Source organism: Dendrobates tinctorius, unplaced genomic scaffold (assembly GCF_039654945.1).
Source record: "Dendrobates tinctorius isolate UK_male_01 unplaced genomic scaffold, ASM3965494v1 ptg000024l, whole genome shotgun sequence".
In the NCBI taxonomy this organism is placed as follows: Eukaryota; Metazoa; Chordata; class Amphibia; order Anura; family Dendrobatidae; genus Dendrobates; species Dendrobates tinctorius.
The window spans coordinates 5,167,330-5,185,443 of NW_027361692.1; the positions used below are offsets into that span (position 1 = coordinate 5,167,330).

The 18,114-nt window shown below is 41.2% G+C and overlaps 1 protein-coding gene across 5 annotated transcripts in view; it reads left to right on the forward strand.

The window, feature by feature from the left end:
* The window catches only part of FILIP1 (filamin A interacting protein 1), a 227,538-nt gene that overhangs the window by 196,671 nt on the left and 12,753 nt on the right, over positions 1-18,114 (forward strand). For 3 of the 5 annotated variants that reach the window (XM_073569314.1, XM_073569313.1, XM_073569315.1), the window contains exon 5: positions 13,097-15,911. In XM_073569314.1, the coding sequence (XP_073425415.1) occupies positions 13,097-15,911 (2,815 nt within the window). Of the gene's footprint in view, positions 1-8,797; positions 8,863-9,738; positions 9,908-13,096; positions 15,912-18,114 lie in introns of those variants that run through there. The other 2 variants (XM_073569317.1, XM_073569316.1) reach the window with 2 other exon arrangements.

The window sequence follows — 18,114 nt, forward strand, 5'->3', positions numbered from 1 at the left end:
AATGGGACAAACTGGCAGGCAATGTATAATATAAGAGTAAGGCTAAGTGTACACGTAGCAGAAAATTTCTGCTCAAAAACCTGACTCCCTTCCCAGAAACCACGCCTTTTTTGTCTTCGCTTTTTCTGCGCGTTTTCATTGCGGTTTTGATGTTTTTTTTTCCAGCGCGTTTTCAAAACGCATTGAACTAGCCAGAAACGCGGAAAAATCCGCAAAATTAATGAGCATGCTGCGTTTTTTACCGCAATGCGTTTTTTTCGCGGTAAAAAAATGCATCAATATGCACAAAAAGTGCAAAATGCATAGAAATTAATGGGAAGCTTATTTTTAGCGGTTTTATTGGCAAAACCGCTAACAATACTGCTAAAAAACGCTGTGTGTGAACACAGCCTAAATGTAAAAAATGCAATGGGGTAACAATATCCCGCTAATAGTAACAAGTAATAAAAGGATAACACTGATCATATACAATGCCTATAAAGTTACATATGTCACACAAAATGCTGCACAAATAATGGTCCATTCAAAAATGTAAAGATGTGGTCCATACATGTTAGGATGATAGCGTACTGTTATCCTGATGTTAATAGAAGGGGTTACGGATGAAGGACGTTGCAATGAAAAAAACATAATTAAAGACAAGTCACTTAAAAACATGAAAAAACAGGAAAAATTAAAAACATAAATCCGGAGAATTAGGGTACAAGGCAATGGGAACAAGAGAGTCAGGGACCGCAAGTGACAAATAAAGAAACATTACAAAAAAGGGGAAAAACTAAAGGACGCATTCAGGCCCGTAGGTGTCACGGTGTCCAGAGTTACAATCCACCTCGTCTCAATTTGTGCAAGTAATTTCTTGTTATCACCACCCTGGAGCATCGATCCCCCTCACCTTGAGTAATTTTGCATCACAATCATGGTGCAACTTAAAGTGAAGGGGGATCGTTTTCAAATCAGAAAGGTCGGACACAGTCTTGGCCGCACCAATGTCCTGCACATGCTCCCACACCCGAACCCTAAGCTCTCTGGTAAGGCCAACGTATATCCTGTGGCAGGCAAACGTGGCATAATAGATCACATTTGTGCTGCTACAGGATATACACAGTCGTATGTTGAATTCCTTGGATCCATCAGAAGAGCAGAATGTGGAGCAGCGCAGGATATTCGCGCAGGCAAGACAGTGCCCACATGGAAAGGAGCCCAAAAGCGGGTCACTTGTCCCAAAAGGATTACTTGGAGCAGGAAAATAATGGCTCCTAACCAGTATGTCATTCAGATTTTTTGATCTTCTAGAGGTCATAAGGGGGGAACCACCCAGGAAGGACCCCAAGAAGGGCTCAGTCCCCAAGACAGGCCAGTGTTTTATCAAAATAGCACGCATGTTCACCCACTCATGATTAAAAGTAAGAGAAAAGTGATTAAAAGATATCTCTCCCAGGCGCCCAGGAAGAGATTAGCATACGAGGGCGCACAGACCGCGCCCATGGCTGTGCCGCGCTTCTGTAGCTAGAAAGTATTCATGAAGACAAAAAAGTTGTGGGTAAGGACAAAGCCTATCAGCTCGAGGATCAGCTCACACAAAGGGCTGTTCAGGTCGGAGGCCCCCAAGAAGAGACAAACAGCATCTAGACCTTGGGAATGATTGATGCAGATGTATAAAGTCTCCACGTCAGCAGTAACGAGAAGACTGTTGGTATCCACAAGGATGCCATCAACCTATGCCAGGACGTCCGTCGTGTCACGGACATAAGAAGGTAATGTCTCTACCCAGGGATTGAGGTAAAAGTCAGTAAATTGACAAACAGAGTCACACATACCCCCCAAATCCCTGACACGATGGGGCGACCCGGGGGGTTGAGGGCATCCTTGTGGACTTTGGGTAACAGATAAAATGTGGGGGCACTGGGGGACCTGATCACCAAACCCTCAACCAACTTCTTAGTAATAATGTTCACTTCAAGAGCCCTGATTAAAATCTTTTGAAGTTCATGTGAGAAAGAGGACGCAGGATTAAATGGCAACTTAACGTAGGTACCAGGATTTTTAGTTTTTTAGACTTTCTGTAGCATTTTGGTGTTACTGTTATTATATTATGTGCTATGTGCCTTTTTTACCTTTATACAATGACTAGGTGAAGAACCCGGCGTTGACCGGGCATAGTAGCTAACTACCTAACTACGGTTAGTTATATCAAATTATAATGATTATATCTATATATATATATATATATATATATATATACAAAGCTGAGTGTATAGCCCCGCCCACTCCGGATAGCCACATTCACTATAATATCCCACATCATCCCGTCATCCAGAGCCACCAGACTACTACCCTTAATATTCCACATCATCCCGTCAGAGCCACCGAACTACGACCACTAATATCCCACATCATCCCGTCAGAGCCACCGGACTACTACCCCTAATATCCCACATCATCCCATCAGCCAGAGCCACTGGACTACTACCCCTAATATTCCACATCATCCCGTCAGAGCCACCGGACTACTACCATTAATATCCCACATCATCCCATCAGAGCCACCAGACTACTACCATTAATATCCCACATCATTCCATCAGAGCCACCGGACTACTATCCCTAATATTCCACATCATCCCGTCAGCCAGAGGCACTGGACTACTACCCCTAATATCCCACATCATCCCGTCAGAGCCACTGGACTACTACCATTAATATCCCAAATCATCCCTTCAGAGCCACCGGAGTACTACCACTAATATCCCACATCATTCCATCAGCCAGAGCCAGCAGACTACTACCCCTAATATCCCATATCATCCTGTCAACCAGAGCTACTGGAATACTACCCCTAATATCCCATATCCCGTCAGAACCACCGGACTACTACCATTAATATCCCACATCATCCCGTCAGAGTCACCAGACTACTACCATTAATATCCCACATCATCCCGTCAGAGCCACCAGACTACTACCACTAATAGCCCACATCATTCCGTCAGCCAGAGCCACCAGACTACTTCCCCTAATATCTCACATCATCCTGTCAGCCAGAGCAACCGGACTACTACCACTAATATCCCACATCATCCCGTCAGAGCCACCAGACTACTACCTCAAATATGCCACATCATCCTGTCAGCCTGGGGTCAGAACCAGAGCAGTGAGTTGAACGGTCCTAACTTCCATACCGGGGATCCCTTTAAGAGAGGCCTGGGGTCAGAATCAGAGCGCTGAGGGATTTGCCCTAACATCCATACCGGAGATCCCTTTAAGAGTGAAGATGTGCCTATGGAACTATGGGAAGGAGGATATGTGATGGGTATATGGGCAGGGAGGGGGTAATTCATTTCTGTCATGTGCTCTCAGCTCCTTTCTGGGGGGCAGACAATGACTGAGAGCTTATGTTCCTGGGGATGCTAGATTTCTCCCACCCGGTCAGTGTCTGCTGAGGTGTTGTGGAGTGGGGAAACTGTTGCTTATAGAAACCAATCACAGCTCAGCTTCTTTTAAACAGCTCTGGTGAAATGAAAGATGCTTAGTGATTGGGTGGGGCTATGTGGAATGGGCATGGCCGATACACACATACATACATATTCATTTTTATATATACACTAGCTGAAGAGCCTGGCCCAGCCCGGGCATAGTAACTAACTACGGTTAGTTATAACAAATTATAATGATTATATCTCTATATATAAAGCTGAGTGTAGCGCCCCGCCCACTCCGCATAGCCACATTCACTATAATATCCCACATCATCCAGTCAGCCAGAGCCACTGGACTACTACCCCTAATATCCCACATGATCCCTTCAGCAAGAGCCACCGGACTACTACCCATAATATCCCACATCATCCCGTCAGCCAGAGCCACCGGACTACTACCCCTAATATGCCACATCATCCCGTCAGTCAGAGCCACCGGACTACTACCCCTAATATCCCACATCATCCTGTTAGCCAGAGCCACCGGACTACTACCCATAATATTTTACATCATCCCGTCAGAGCCACCAGACTACTACCCCTAATATCCCACATCATCCCGTCACAGTCGCAGGACTACTACCCTTAATATCCCACATCACCCCATCAGCCAGAGCCACCAGACTACTACCCCTAATATTCCACATCATCCCGTCAGCCAGAGCCATCTGACTACTACCCCTAATATCCAACATCATCCCTTCAGCCAGAGCCACTGGACTACTACCCGTAATATCCCACATCATCCCGTCACAGCCGCCAGACTACTACCCCTAATATCCCGCATCATCCCGTCAGCCAGAGCCACCGGACCACTACTCCTAATATCCCCCATCATTCCGTTTTAGCCATCGGACTACTACCCCTAATATCCCACATCATCCTGTCAACCAGAGCCATCGGACTACTACACCTAATTTCCCACATCCTAACTTCCATACCGGGTATCCACTTAAGAGGGATGATGTGCCTACGGGATGGAGGATGTGTGATGGGATATGGGTAGGGAGGGGGTATTCATTTTTGTCATGTGCTCTCTGCTCCTTTCTATGGGACAATGGCTGGGAGCTTATGTTCCCGGGGATATTAGATCTCTCCCACCATGGCAGTGTCTGCTGAGGTGTTGTCATGGAGTGAGGAAACTATTGCTCATAGCAACCAATCACAGCTCAGCTTCTTTGCTTAGTGATTGGTTGCAAGGAAAACTGTTGCTCATAGCAACCAATCACAGCTCAGCTTCTTTTAAACAGCTTTGGTGAAATGAAAGATGCTTCATGATTGGTTGGTGATACACACACATACATACATTAACTTTTATAGATAGATAGATAGATAGATAGATTAATAAACTTTATATTTTTACTTAATTTCACCTATTGCTCCTAGTCCTCCTCTTTGCTTCTACACTCACAATACATATATATTTCTATGTAAATACATATAAACATATGCATGTATTCAAATATCTTCCATCTTTACACCCATAATGTAGCACTTACAACTAGGGCCCGGACATCCAGTGTTTGTGATGCTGTCATGTGCATGACAGCACAGCAAACACTGCCTCTGGTCGGTGGTAAGATCGTTACCGCCTGTCAGTGGTGGCTCCCTCGCTGTCAGATGACAGTGTGAGCTAGCAGCTGTAACCGGAGATACTACTACTACTACACCTCAGCCCACGCCTTTTGCCGCTAATAATAGGGAGAAAAAAAATGGTGTGGGTTCCCTTGTGTTTTTGATAACCAGCATAGCAAAACTGACAGCTGCAGGCTGCAACCCTCAGCTGTCAGCATTAGTAAGGTTGGTTATCAAGAATAGAGGGGTCCCATGCTATTTTTTTCAATTATTTAAATAAGTAAATGGAATGGGTGTTAGGTGAGTATAACTGTTTGTTATTTTTAAATAAAAAGTAAAAGTGTGTCTTTTCTGGTGCGACTGCAGGCTGCTATTTTTACGGTGGGAGGGCCAATATCCATGGCCCCTAACCAGCGTGAGAATATCAGCCCCCAACTGTCTGCTTTAGCTTGACAGGTTGTCCAAAATGGGGGGGACCACACGCCATTTTAAAATAGTTTATTTAAATAATTTTTAAAAATGGCATGGGGACCCCGCTATTTTTGATAACCAGCTTTGTTAAAGCTAACAGCTGAGGGTTGCAGTGTCACTGGGTTACCGCGACAGTATGGAGCCAGAAGACTGCAGTGTCTGATTGCTCCTACTCCGTCGCTGAGAAGAAGCACTTATCCTTCATTTTAAATGTGCTTATTTCTTCTGGCAGAACAGGGGTTAATCGGCCATTTTGGAAATCGCTGTGCTCACAGCTGAGCACGGTTAGCCACTCCTTTTCCCTTTATAACCTGGGATCTGATACAAATCCTTGTCAGAGCTAACTTTATTTCTGCATGGCTAACGGAGGGAATGGAATTGGTATGAGACGGAGAGTTGGAGGAATTATTAGTGATGGTTGCTTGGTTTGTATGTGTGGTAATTCCTCATCCTTCTCTAGTTTGATTTATTCCCCTACCTTCACACCCCGATGCATTCCTGTTATATGTGAGTCAATATTTTGTATGCCTGGAGGTTTCTGTTAACCCTTGTTTGTGTTGCCTTGTTTGTCGTACTATGGTGCACAGTAGCGCCCCTCTTCCCTTGGTGGGGCAAGAAAACAGATGGAGGGCTAACTCAGGAGATAAGGCAAGGGCGGAGGCCCTGGCATCTTCACCTTTGGAAGTATCCCAGGGAGCTGTGCTGTGACATGCAGCCCACAGATGTCAGTTTTGCTTGGTTGGTAATCAAAAATACAGGAGAACCCACGCCTATTTTTTTAAAATGATTTATTTGTAGCGTAGGTGCCGGCTGATGAATACTCCCATCAGCCGCTGCTTTCACTGTTATTAGCGGCAGCAGGCATAGACTGATGGAGTAGTCCCCTCAGCCGATGCCAGTGACCGGAGGTAAACTATTAATCTCCGGTCACAGCTGTGGGCTCACGCTGTCATCTGACATCTGAACCGTAGCTCTCTGACTGGTGGTACTAATCTTACCACCGATCAGAGCCGCTGTCGTTTCTCACGCTGTCATGCAGACGACAGTGTGGGAAACACCCTGTGTCCGGGGTGCTGTACCTGATCGGTAACACGGACTTCCTGGTAAAGTCAGTGTTTGGGGTCTGTGCCCGAACAGTATGTGTGCGGCACAGACCCCAAACATTACTGTTCGGGTTCGCCCATCTCTACTTACAACCACCATTTCTTAACACTCAGCTGACACATTTCCTGTTGTGGCTAAAAAAGTATGATCAAGATAATGGCCAATAGCTGCTACAAAGCTAAAACAATACAGCAACATTCCATTTGAAGAATGCTGAAAGCTTAGCATGTTACGATGACACCAAATATTATAATTACGTATAATAGTGCTGTCATGGTGACATTTTGTAGTAAATGTAATGTCATGAATTTCATCTGGCACATGAGAACTGACAGCCTGTAGTGTATTGTATTTCTTAAAAATGTACAAATACATATTCATATTTTCATGTGTGTGTATACAGTTTGTGTAAATGGTATAAAGCATCTATAGATAAAGCAGTCTCTCCATTGTTTACTACACCTGTTTAGACATTGTCTTTAAAGAAGTTGTCCACTAATTTGACAACTTATCATATCCTTCGCTTGGCCCCGATAAAGCTTATACTCACCTCCCATGCTGGCACTGTGCTCGTGGTGTCAGCACTTATTCTCCCGAGGCTGCCGTGTGACACGTGACACTGGCGCCCAATTAGCGCTGGCTTCACTGTCCCCGCCTCATGTCAAATTGAGTATGAAGAGGAAGTCCGAGATCAGCTGCAGCCCGGAGATCCTTTTCTTGTTCGATTTGTCCAAAGGCGTGGACAGTAACACCAGCACTGTTTGGGCGCCGGGGTCACGTGTCACAATACCGCGTGAGAGCCCCGGGACCGCGAATGCTGACACTCCGGGAACAGAGTCATCACAGGAGGCGAGTATAAGCTTTATTGTTTTATGGCTGACATACATTTTGATCAAGAAAGGGTTGTCCTAGTAGTGGACAACTCCTTTAACTACTTCTAGCCATCTAATATGAAGTAAAATAGACAATTTTGTAATACATAAAGTTGTACAACCAAATTAAAGGAAAACTTGGGTCCTGATTTAGAGTTACTGAAGGAAGTGCTAACTAAGATGCACCAAATGTATTATGAGACTTGTTTGTCTTAATTTACACCACTTTTGTGGTGCACTTGATGAAACCTTATCCCACCTGAGCTTTACACATTTCTCAAAAAAAATTTGGAGCACAATTTCTATATAACTTCAGGTTGGGCATAAAGTATGTGATGTTTCACGCCAATTTTGATGAATTGTGTCCAAAAATTTTGCAATTTTATTGGTGATAGTAATTACTTAGCCTGTCTTATATTACAAAGAAAACTAAAAGTAGCCAATATCTTAGCCTACTCCTGATATAGAATACCAGCTTTTCATCCCTACAGTGTCACATACGACAGGGTGATGTTTCCAGGCATCGGGGGAAAACAAGATAACAAACCATATACTTTAGAACTGTAAGAATCCATGAGGTCTTAGAATGAGCGTTCTTAGGTTTATTTAAAGTGACATTTGCCATTTCTGGTTGGGATCCAAACTTCTCTTAAAAGAAAACTGGATGTATTTCAGAGTTGTCAAGTCTTCTACTCTCTGGTGGGATTAGCTATAAATAACGTCATGTGGTATTTCATCTAAGACTTCCGAGAAAAGACAGTGCCGTGAAGCGACTTAACTGTGTGCTGCCTCAGATTCTGATATGGAGTCTAGTAAAAACTGTTACCAAGTCAAGGCTGAATATTGTTAAGATAAAATATCCTTCTGTATGTAGATGTTTAGTTACTCCACCTTCCTGGATATGTAACAACTTACAAGTAATATTTTGCCACGTATGTAATACAACAAATATTAGTATTACTTGCATTACTTACTTGCTTTTTTACGGATGGGAATTTTCTTCATGGTTAATGAACTAGTTAATTGTCCCTGGTTGGCAGACCACCAAAACTCTAAAGTGATTGCTTTCTTACTGCTTTTAGTCAATCTTCTTCAAGAACTGCTCCCACTACATCATCTGAATGGAACCTGCAGTTTGTTTTGGCATTAACCCTTCCACTGCAGGAGAGGGCTTTTGTATGTGGATCATGAGGCTTCAGCAGGCATAAGCTCTAACCTCCCATTGGCTGCACGTGTGATGGAGGCGACTGATGCCTCCCTTGCTGCAGCTTGGGTGCCTTGCAGGAAGATAGCCCTCTTTTTGAAGTCTAGGGGGAACAAAGAATTGATGCTAGCCGTTGTCTTACCGCACAATCGTCTCTACAGTATGTATTATATGTTACGTTTTCCTAGAATCCAAACACAACATGCGGATTAGATGGGCATGAAGTATGTGCTGGATATTAGCCGCACATCATTACACAAATGAGACACAATACTGACTTCTATTGTCACTTTCTCCTCCCCCACTTTGCAGACAGCAATAAGCCCCCCACAAGGATTTGCATAACAAATCCCTGCCATAACATGTACAAAGCTATGAATGGTGTTTCCCATGCCGTCAGCAAAAGACTTCAATCTACCATCTTCAATTTTATTATACTAGTGCATTGGAATATATAGTAATCATATACATCAGTAATATATTCTAACACAAACTGGTATAAAATAGCTCTAGAAATAAATATCAATATATAAAGAAGATATGGGTCCTCTCTCATCCTGTACCAGTCGTGACTTGTATTGTTTAAGATTACTGTACTTGTATGTATTATGTATACCCCTCCTCACATGTAAAGCGCCATGGAATAAATGGCGCTATAATAATAAATAATAATAATATACTTGTATAACATAGTATGACATATTGATATCAATATATAAAGAAGATATAATACTTGTATAACATAGTATGACGTATTGCACTTTATCATACATGTAATACAGCACAGAAGTTATAGTCCACCTACACTTACACTGACATTACATACTACAAGATGCTAGAATGCATTTCTCTTTGCGGAGTAGAATTGTTTCCCCATGGCTGACAGTATGTGTCAGAGACGTTATTTTTCATGTCAATCCCTCGGAAATGTGTTGTAGAGAAGTTTGTGTTTTCCTTGTGTTTGGGGTTTTTTGGTGCTCCACCCCTCACAATGAGTGGAGAGAATGTGCACAATAATGAAGCATGTAAGGAGGGATGACATCACCAGTCGGTGGTCCCAGCTTTTCATGCACAGCAGTCACCTTTTATTATCCTCATGACATGTTTGGAATGTGTTGGCAAATTCCCTAGAGAAGCAGAAACCAGAGAAAGTCTTGTAAAGGTTTCCGAGGAGAATAGCTATGTCTGGCAAACTATCTGCAAAGGTAAGGAGAGTCCAGATCTGGTTCACTTTCAGACATGCTGCTCATGAACATGAGTGAGCTCTTTTGTCCACCGAGTCCTTTCTAGCTGTTTGGCAGTGTGATCACATAAAGACCTTCTGGAGGCCGGGAGGATGGTGGAGCGGTTGGGATGAAGGGGGACTCTAGTAGAAACTGCATTACATAAAACCAAATCTAATTGTAGATTACACTGTAGCCTAGACGGATGAAGCTAGTGTATAATTGTGTCATAGGTAGTTATAAGGCCAAGGGGTTAATAATTAATCTTTATGTATTGCTGGCATTGGTGATTTATTGATTTATTCATTGTGGATGTATGCTCATTAATTGTTACATTGCATTAACGTTAATTTATTTGGAGGTAGAAAAGGCATTTAGAGCCCTAAGTTAAGGAATTCCTACAAGGTAATGGGACACATTTACTAACCCTGTCAATATATAGACAGTGCAAACTTAGACTAGACAGTCTGGAAATGCACCAAATTTCTCCCAGTGGTTCATGGTGGATGATGTCTTTAGACACATTTGTCCAGTTATATAACGCCTTTCAGCTTTTTTTTATAACTGTCTTTTTTTTCTCTCCACCAATATCTTATACCTGGCCTTTCCGCAAGAAGCCACTGCAACACAAAAAAGTCTAAACAATAAATGTGGCACACAACATGTCCGCCAGAACTCTGCCTCAATTTCAGGCAGAATTCTAGTGTATTTTGACTGATAAATCTGCCCTCAATTTTTTTTATACTGACTGGGGTCATGTTTGCCCTGGTGTAATGGTTCCTGTATCAACAAGATCTTTCTACATGGGTCAGCAAACTTGTTTTTTTACTAGTAAGAATAGCGTACCAGACGTGGAACACAAAGAGTAATATTTTTTTTACAACATTCATATTAATATGTAAAGATATTTTCTACAATATGTATTAGTATGAGATAGCTAATGAAAATCTGCAGAAGGCCTGAATAGGAGTTGTGCTTTGAGAGTGAATCTCAATTCTGGCTCATATAGAAGGTGTAAAGCATGGGTCCACCCCTCCAGTCCTAAGGCCATTTGTTTTAATATTGCCTTGGGACTAGTGGTGGATTCAGTGTTCAGACTCCCTGAAATAAAAAAAACTTTTAGCTCATATACAGTCATATGTTAAAGTTTGGGCACCCCTATTAATGTTAACCTTTTTTCTTTATAACAATTTTGGTTTTTGCAACAGCTATTTCAGTTTCATATATCTAATAACTGATGGACTCAGTTATATTTCTGGATTCAAATGAGGTTTATTGTACTAACAGAAAATGTGCAATCTGCATCTAAACAAAATTTGACCGGTGCAAAAGTATGGGCACCCTTATCATTTTCTTGATGTGAACACTCCTAACTACTTTTTACTGACTTCCTGGAGCACTAAATTGGTTTTGTAACCTCATTGAGCTTTGAACTTCATAGCCAGGTGTATCAAATCATGAGAAAAGGTATTTAAGGTGGCCACTTGCAAGTAGTTCTCCTATTTGATTCTCCTATGAAGAGTGGCATCATGGGCTCCTCAAAACAACTCTCAAATGATCTGAAAACAAAGATTATTCAACATAGCTTTTCAGGGGAAGGCTACAAAAAGTTGTCTCAGAGATTTAACCTGTCAGTTTCCACTGTGAGGAACATAGTAAGGAAATGGAAGAACACAGGTACAGTTCTTCTTAAGCCCAGAAGTGGCAGGCCAAGAAAAATATCAGAAAGGCAGATAAGAAGAATGGTGAGAACAGTCAAGGACAATCCACAGACCACCTCCAAAGACCTGCAGCATCATCTTGCCGCAGATGGTGTCACTGTGCATCGGTCAACAATACAGCGCACTTTGCACAAGGAGAAGCTGTATGGGAGAGTGATGCTAAAGAAGACGTTTCTGCAAGCACGCCACAAACAGAGTCGCCTGAGGTATGCAAGAGCACATTTGGAAAAGCCAGTTACATTTTGGAAGAAGGTCCTGTGGACTGATGAAACAAAGATTGAGTTGTTTGGTCATACAAAAAGGCGTTATGCATGGAGGCTAAAAAACACAGCATTCCAAGAAAAACACTTGCTACCCACAGTAAAATTTGGTGGAGGTTCCATCATGCTTTGGGGCTGTGTGGCCAATGCCGGCACCGGGAATCTTGTTAAAGTTGAGGGTCGCATGGATTCAACTCAGTATCAGCAGATTCTTGACAATAATGTGCAAGAATCAGTGACGAAGTTGAAGTTACGCAGGGGATGGATATTTCAGCAAGACAATGATCCAAAACACCGCTCCAAATCTACTCAGGCATTCATGCAGAGGAACAATTACAATGTTCTGGAATGGCCATCCCAGTCCCCAGACCTGAATATCATTGAACATCTGTGGGATGATTTGAAGCGGGCTGTCCATGCTTGGTGACCATCAAACTTAACTGAACTGGAATTGTTTTGTAAACAGGAATGGTCACAAATACCTTCATCCAGGATCCAGGAACTCATTAATAGCTACAGGAAGCGACTAGAGGCTGTTATTTTTGCAAAAGGAGGATCTACGAAATATTAATGTCACTTTTATGTTGAGGTGCCCATACTTTTGCACCGATCAAATTTTGTTTAAATGCAGATTGCACATTTTCTGTTAGTACAATAAACCTCATTTGAATCCAGAAATATAACTGAGTCCATCAGTTATTAGATATATGAAACTGAAATAGCTGTTGCAAAAACCAAAATTGTTATAAAGAAAAAAAGGTTAACATTAATAGGGGTGCCCAAACTTTAACATATGACTGTATGTCTATCATGTGAAGCTCCCCAGAATTAAGTGAAGCTGAATAAACCTTTGTGAAGTCACCTAATTTGATTATTTTTTTATTTTTAATAATCCTTCATATAAGAAATAGGGTATCAAACATGTTTTAACTTCTACAAAGTTTTAATGCAAATTTTTAATAGAATTAAGAAATATTGTTTTAGGGGAAATAAGGATTTTGTTAAATACTATTCATTGTTAAAATCTCAGTCTTACTACTCAACTTAAACACTAACATATACCATTCTATTGACAATTGCCTGCATACAGTGGTCACATAATACCTACATGTGGCATTTGAATATTTCTACTATTCAAAATGGTGAAAAATATATATTTTTTGTAAACAAACATTTTTTGGGTTTTACAGGTTAAAGAAGTTACTGGAACAGGAGAAAGCTTATCAAGTGCGGAAAGACAAAGAATATAACAAGCGACTGAATAAAGTTAGAGATGAACTAGTGAAGCTTAAGTCATTTGCACTGATGCTTGTGGATGAGAGACAAATGCATATTGAACAACTTGGGCAACAAAGTCAGAAGATACAAGACCTCACTCAGGAACTCCAAGAAGTAGAGTCAAAAATCAAATCAGTTTGTGCCAAAGCCAATGAAGACAGCCAAAAGGTTGTTAAACTGGAATTGGACATTGAACACAAAACCTTAAAATATTGTCAAGAGCATGAAGAGATGACTGCAAAACTTGCTACTCAAGAATCTAATAACCGTCAGCTACGGCTTAAGTTGGTGGGTCTCAATCGTAAAATTGAAGAATTGGAAGATGTAAATAGAAACCTTCAAAAAGCTGATGATGAGTTGAAAGAACTTAGAGAAAAAATTGCCAAAGGAGAATGTGGGAACTCAAGCTTAATGGCAGAAGTGGAAAATTTAAGAAAGCGGGTTTTAGAAATGGAAGGGAAAGATGAAGAAATAACAAAGACAGAATCTCAATGTAAAGAACTGCAAAAGAAACTCCATGAGGAAGAACATCACAGTAAGGAACTGAAGTTGGAGGTAGAGAAACTGCAAAAAAGAATGTCAGAATTAGAAAAATTAGAGGAAGCCTTCATGAAAAGTAAGTCAGAATGCTCTCAGCTTTATGTCAAGTTGGATAAAGAAAAAGCCCAAACAAGGGATTTGATTAAGGAGGTAGAACTTGTTAAAACTCGTATTAAAGAACTAGAATCAGTTGAAGGAAAACTTGAAAAGACTGAGCACAGTTTGAAAGATGACTTAACAAAGTTAAAAAGTTTCACTGTTATGCTTGTTGATGAAAGAAAAATCATAATGGAAAAAATAAAATTAGAAGAAGGAAAGGTGAATGATTTAAACAAGTGTTTAAAGACTGAGCAAGGTAAAGTTATGGAAGTTACAGAAAAACTCATAGATGAAAGTAAAAATCTTTTGAAATTGAAGTCAGAGATGGAAGAAAAAGTTTACAATTTGACAAAAGAAAGAGATGAGTCAATAAACAAGCTAAGAAGCGAGGAAGAGAAAAATTGTGAATTAAGCTGTAGAGTAAACCTGCTGATGAAAACAGTAGAAAGCATGGAGGCAACAGAAAGAGAAGCAGCACGAAGTAGAGCTAAAAGAAGTTTTGAATCTGTACATCAGGAAGACAACAGGACAAAAGAGTTAATTTTGGAAATAGAGAGACTCAGGAATCGACTACAGCAACTTGAAGTAGTAGAAGGAGACTTGATGAAGACAGAAGATGAATATGATCAACTGGAAAGAAAATATAGAACTGAGCAAGACAGAGCAAATTTCTTGTCTCTCCAGCTTGAGGAGTTGAAAAGTCAGATAGCAAAAAATAAAGCCATTGAGAAAGGAGAAGCTGTTAGTCAAGAGGCTGAACTTCGAAATCGAATAAGAGTAGAGGAGGCTAAAAACAGAGACTTGAGAGCAGAAGTTCAAGCATTAAAGGAGAAGATTCACGATATGATGAACAAGGAAGATCAACTTTCACAACTACAAGTTGACTATTCAGTTCTTCAAAAAAGGTTCATAGAAGAAGAAAGTAAAAATAAAAATATGGGGCAAGATGTACTGAATTTGACAAAAGAGCTAGAGCTTTCAAAACGATATAGTCGAGCTATAAGACCAAGCATGAATGGAAGAAGAATGGTAGATGTCCCTGTAACATCTACAGCAGTCCAGACAGATGCAATAAGCAATGAGATGGTTGAGGAAGAGACGCCAGCTGTATTTATCAGAAAATCTTTCCAAGAGGAAAACCACATTATGAGCAATTTACGACAGGTTGGACTTAAAAAACCTACAGAGAGGTCGGCTGTTTTGGAAAGGTATCCACCTGCCTCTAATGAATTAAATATAAGAAAATCATGGATTCCCTGGATGAAAAAAAGGGAAAATGGCTCTCCTGGGACCCCAGTCACTCCAGAAAGAGCAGTTAATCCAAGTCCCAGTCCAGTACGCCCTAATGAAGTGTTCCTTTCACCAAAACAGGGTCAACCTTTACATATAAGAGTAACACCAGACCATGAAAACAGCACAGCTACTTTAGAGATAACAAGTCCACCTGCAGAGGACTTCTTTTCAAGCACAACAGTAATACCAACCTTAGGGACTCAGAAACCACGGATTACAATTATTCCTTCTCCAGGTGTCATGACACAGAAAGGAAAAGGTTTAGACAGCCCTGTGTCGCCAGAAAGGTCTATGTCTCCTGTTACAATAACAACTTTTTCAAGGGAAAAAAATTCAGAAACTGGCAGAAGCAACTTTGGAGAAAGGCCTACCTCCCCAATCCAGATAGTTACTGTATCAACATCTGCTGCCCCTACAGAGATATCTGTGTCACCTGATGCACAAGAAATGACCATGGGACGTGCTGTGTTTAAAGTTACTCCTGAAAAACAAACTGTGCCAACACCAATAAGAAAATTCAATTCTAATGCAAATATAATTACAACAGAAGATAATAAAATCCATATTCATTTAGGTTCTCAATTTAAGAGAAACCCTGGCAGCTCCTCCGAAGGTACACCAGTCATAACTGTTAGACCTTTAAATGTTGGTGCAGAAAATAAGGAAGTAACGACTGGTACCGTACTTAGAGCTCCAAAGACTAATATATCAACCAGACCTGCAACAAATAAAGTGACCAGTTCAATAACCATAACTCCGTCCTCTACATCCTCTACACGTGCAACACAATCAGTGGTGAGTACACAAGTAAACGCAATTACATTATTAGACTCATAGAATATCAAGCACCTGTAGAAAACCATGCTCTTGCTTCCTTTTGCCGCTTCCGTGCTTATGGTGCAAATACATATCTAATATGCCTAGGAAATGACCAAATTCCCATGCTCCGTAACTTTCTACTCACTGCATATGAGTGGATGGTCCCTTTATATGCTTTCTACCAGTCATATTGGTGCAGAAATTTTCTGTCCCTCACTTCCCAGCAAGAATTGCATCGGTCACTAGCCAGTGGTTTGCCTGCCAGTTTGACAATTTAATAAATCAGTTGGTGCTCTGCAAGACTCAGTGGTGAATGTGGATAAGTAGGCGATCCTCCACACAGTACAGCATAAAGTTCTGTTACTCGCATTACTTTCTTCAAAATTTTTTTATTTGATCAAACAGGAATATCTCTGTTTCAGCATGGCAAATGTAAGTGTAAACCGCATTGGTAGTTGAAAAAGGCTTGGAGCAAGCTGCAGAACATCCCAACGCTGCTGTTTACACTTGTACTTGCTATGTTAGACATGCTAGTTTGCGAAAATAAGTATTGAAGACTTGAGTGCTGGGAACTTCTGCTATGCTCGCATTAAGGAAGCACTCCTCTGAACTTATTTGACTAAATCTGTGTATATTTGTATGTAGCGTAGTTTGTGTGTATTTTAATATACTCACCTACCGCTGCCTTCTCCGGTGTCCAGCGCCGTTCTGCTCCTCTTTTCAGTGACATAACTCCTCAGACTATTTGGATCACTCTGTTCTCTATATGTGACCCAGAAGTCTCTCTTACAATGTAAGCTTATGGAGCTTTATTCTGATGTAAAAGCCACTTCCAGGTCACATAGAGCGCAGTGTGGTCTGGAGAGTCTGAAGAGCAGTGATGTCGGTGAGAAGAGGAGCAGAACAGCACTGGATACTGAAGAATGTGGCAAGTGAGTATATTCACACACACATACTACACTACATACACATATGCACAGATTTAGTGAAGTTCATGGGTGGTCTTCTTTAACTGACAGACAGGAGAGCAGGAGTAAAGAGACAAATACCTGCCCCCACTTCCTGTAATTCATCTCTGAGTGTCTGATGCCGGAGATGGATTACACCTGACAACAGGCAATCGGTAACAAGTTAGAAAGAAGAGAGACAGCAAGTGGAACTTGGTGTGTTTTTTTAGGGGTAAGATAATAGGATTTTTTCAATTTAAAATGGTTGTCTGGCCAAATCGATAAGTCTGCAGTCACTCTGTGTGACTGCAGACTTATGAATTCCCACAGTGCGCCCACTATGTGCTGCGGGATCCGCCAGTTTCTGAGTTGAGACCGGAGGGTATGTATGCATTATACATACCAGGGCAGGAGCCCGTCTAGTGGGCTTGGCCTCACTCCATACACACTGGATTAGCTCTTTACGGGACTACATATAACACATACATACCCTTCAGTTCCGGCTCAGAAACCAGCCAATCGCCGCAGTGCACAGTGCTTGTGCCAGGAGGATTCATAAGTCTGCAGTCACAAAGAATGACTGCACACTTATCGATTTGAACGGGACAACCCTTTTAACTCCTTCCCACCACGGACAGTTTTCATTTTTTCCTCCCCTTCTGCCAAGAGCCATCATTTTTTCATTTTTCCATCCACATAGCAGTATGAGGGCTGTTTTTTTGTGGTCCACCTGTACCTTTGAATGACACCATTCTTTTTTCCTCACTATGTACTGGTAAACAGGAGAAAGTGTTTTTTTAGAGGGCAAACAGACTTCATTATTAATATCATTTTGGGATAGATACAACATTTAATTGCTTATTTAATTTTTTTTGCAGCATTGCGGCGAGCACAAAAATGCAACTTTGTCATTTTACTTTTTTTCTATTTACGGTATTTTTATCGATCGGGTTAATTAATTTTATATTTTGATATATCAGACTTATATGGAGTAAGTGATATCAAGTATGAGTATTTTTTTATATTTTTATTTTGAATGGGATAAATGGTGATTTAAATGATTAGTTTTTTTATTTCTTGCTTATTTAAAAATTTTTTTTACTGTATTTCTAAAGGCCCCGTCACACTAAGCGACTTACCAGCGATCCCGACACCGATATCAATGTGTCAGGATCGCTGGTAAGTCGCTATGTGATCGCTGGTGAGCTGTCACACAGACAGCTTCACCAGCG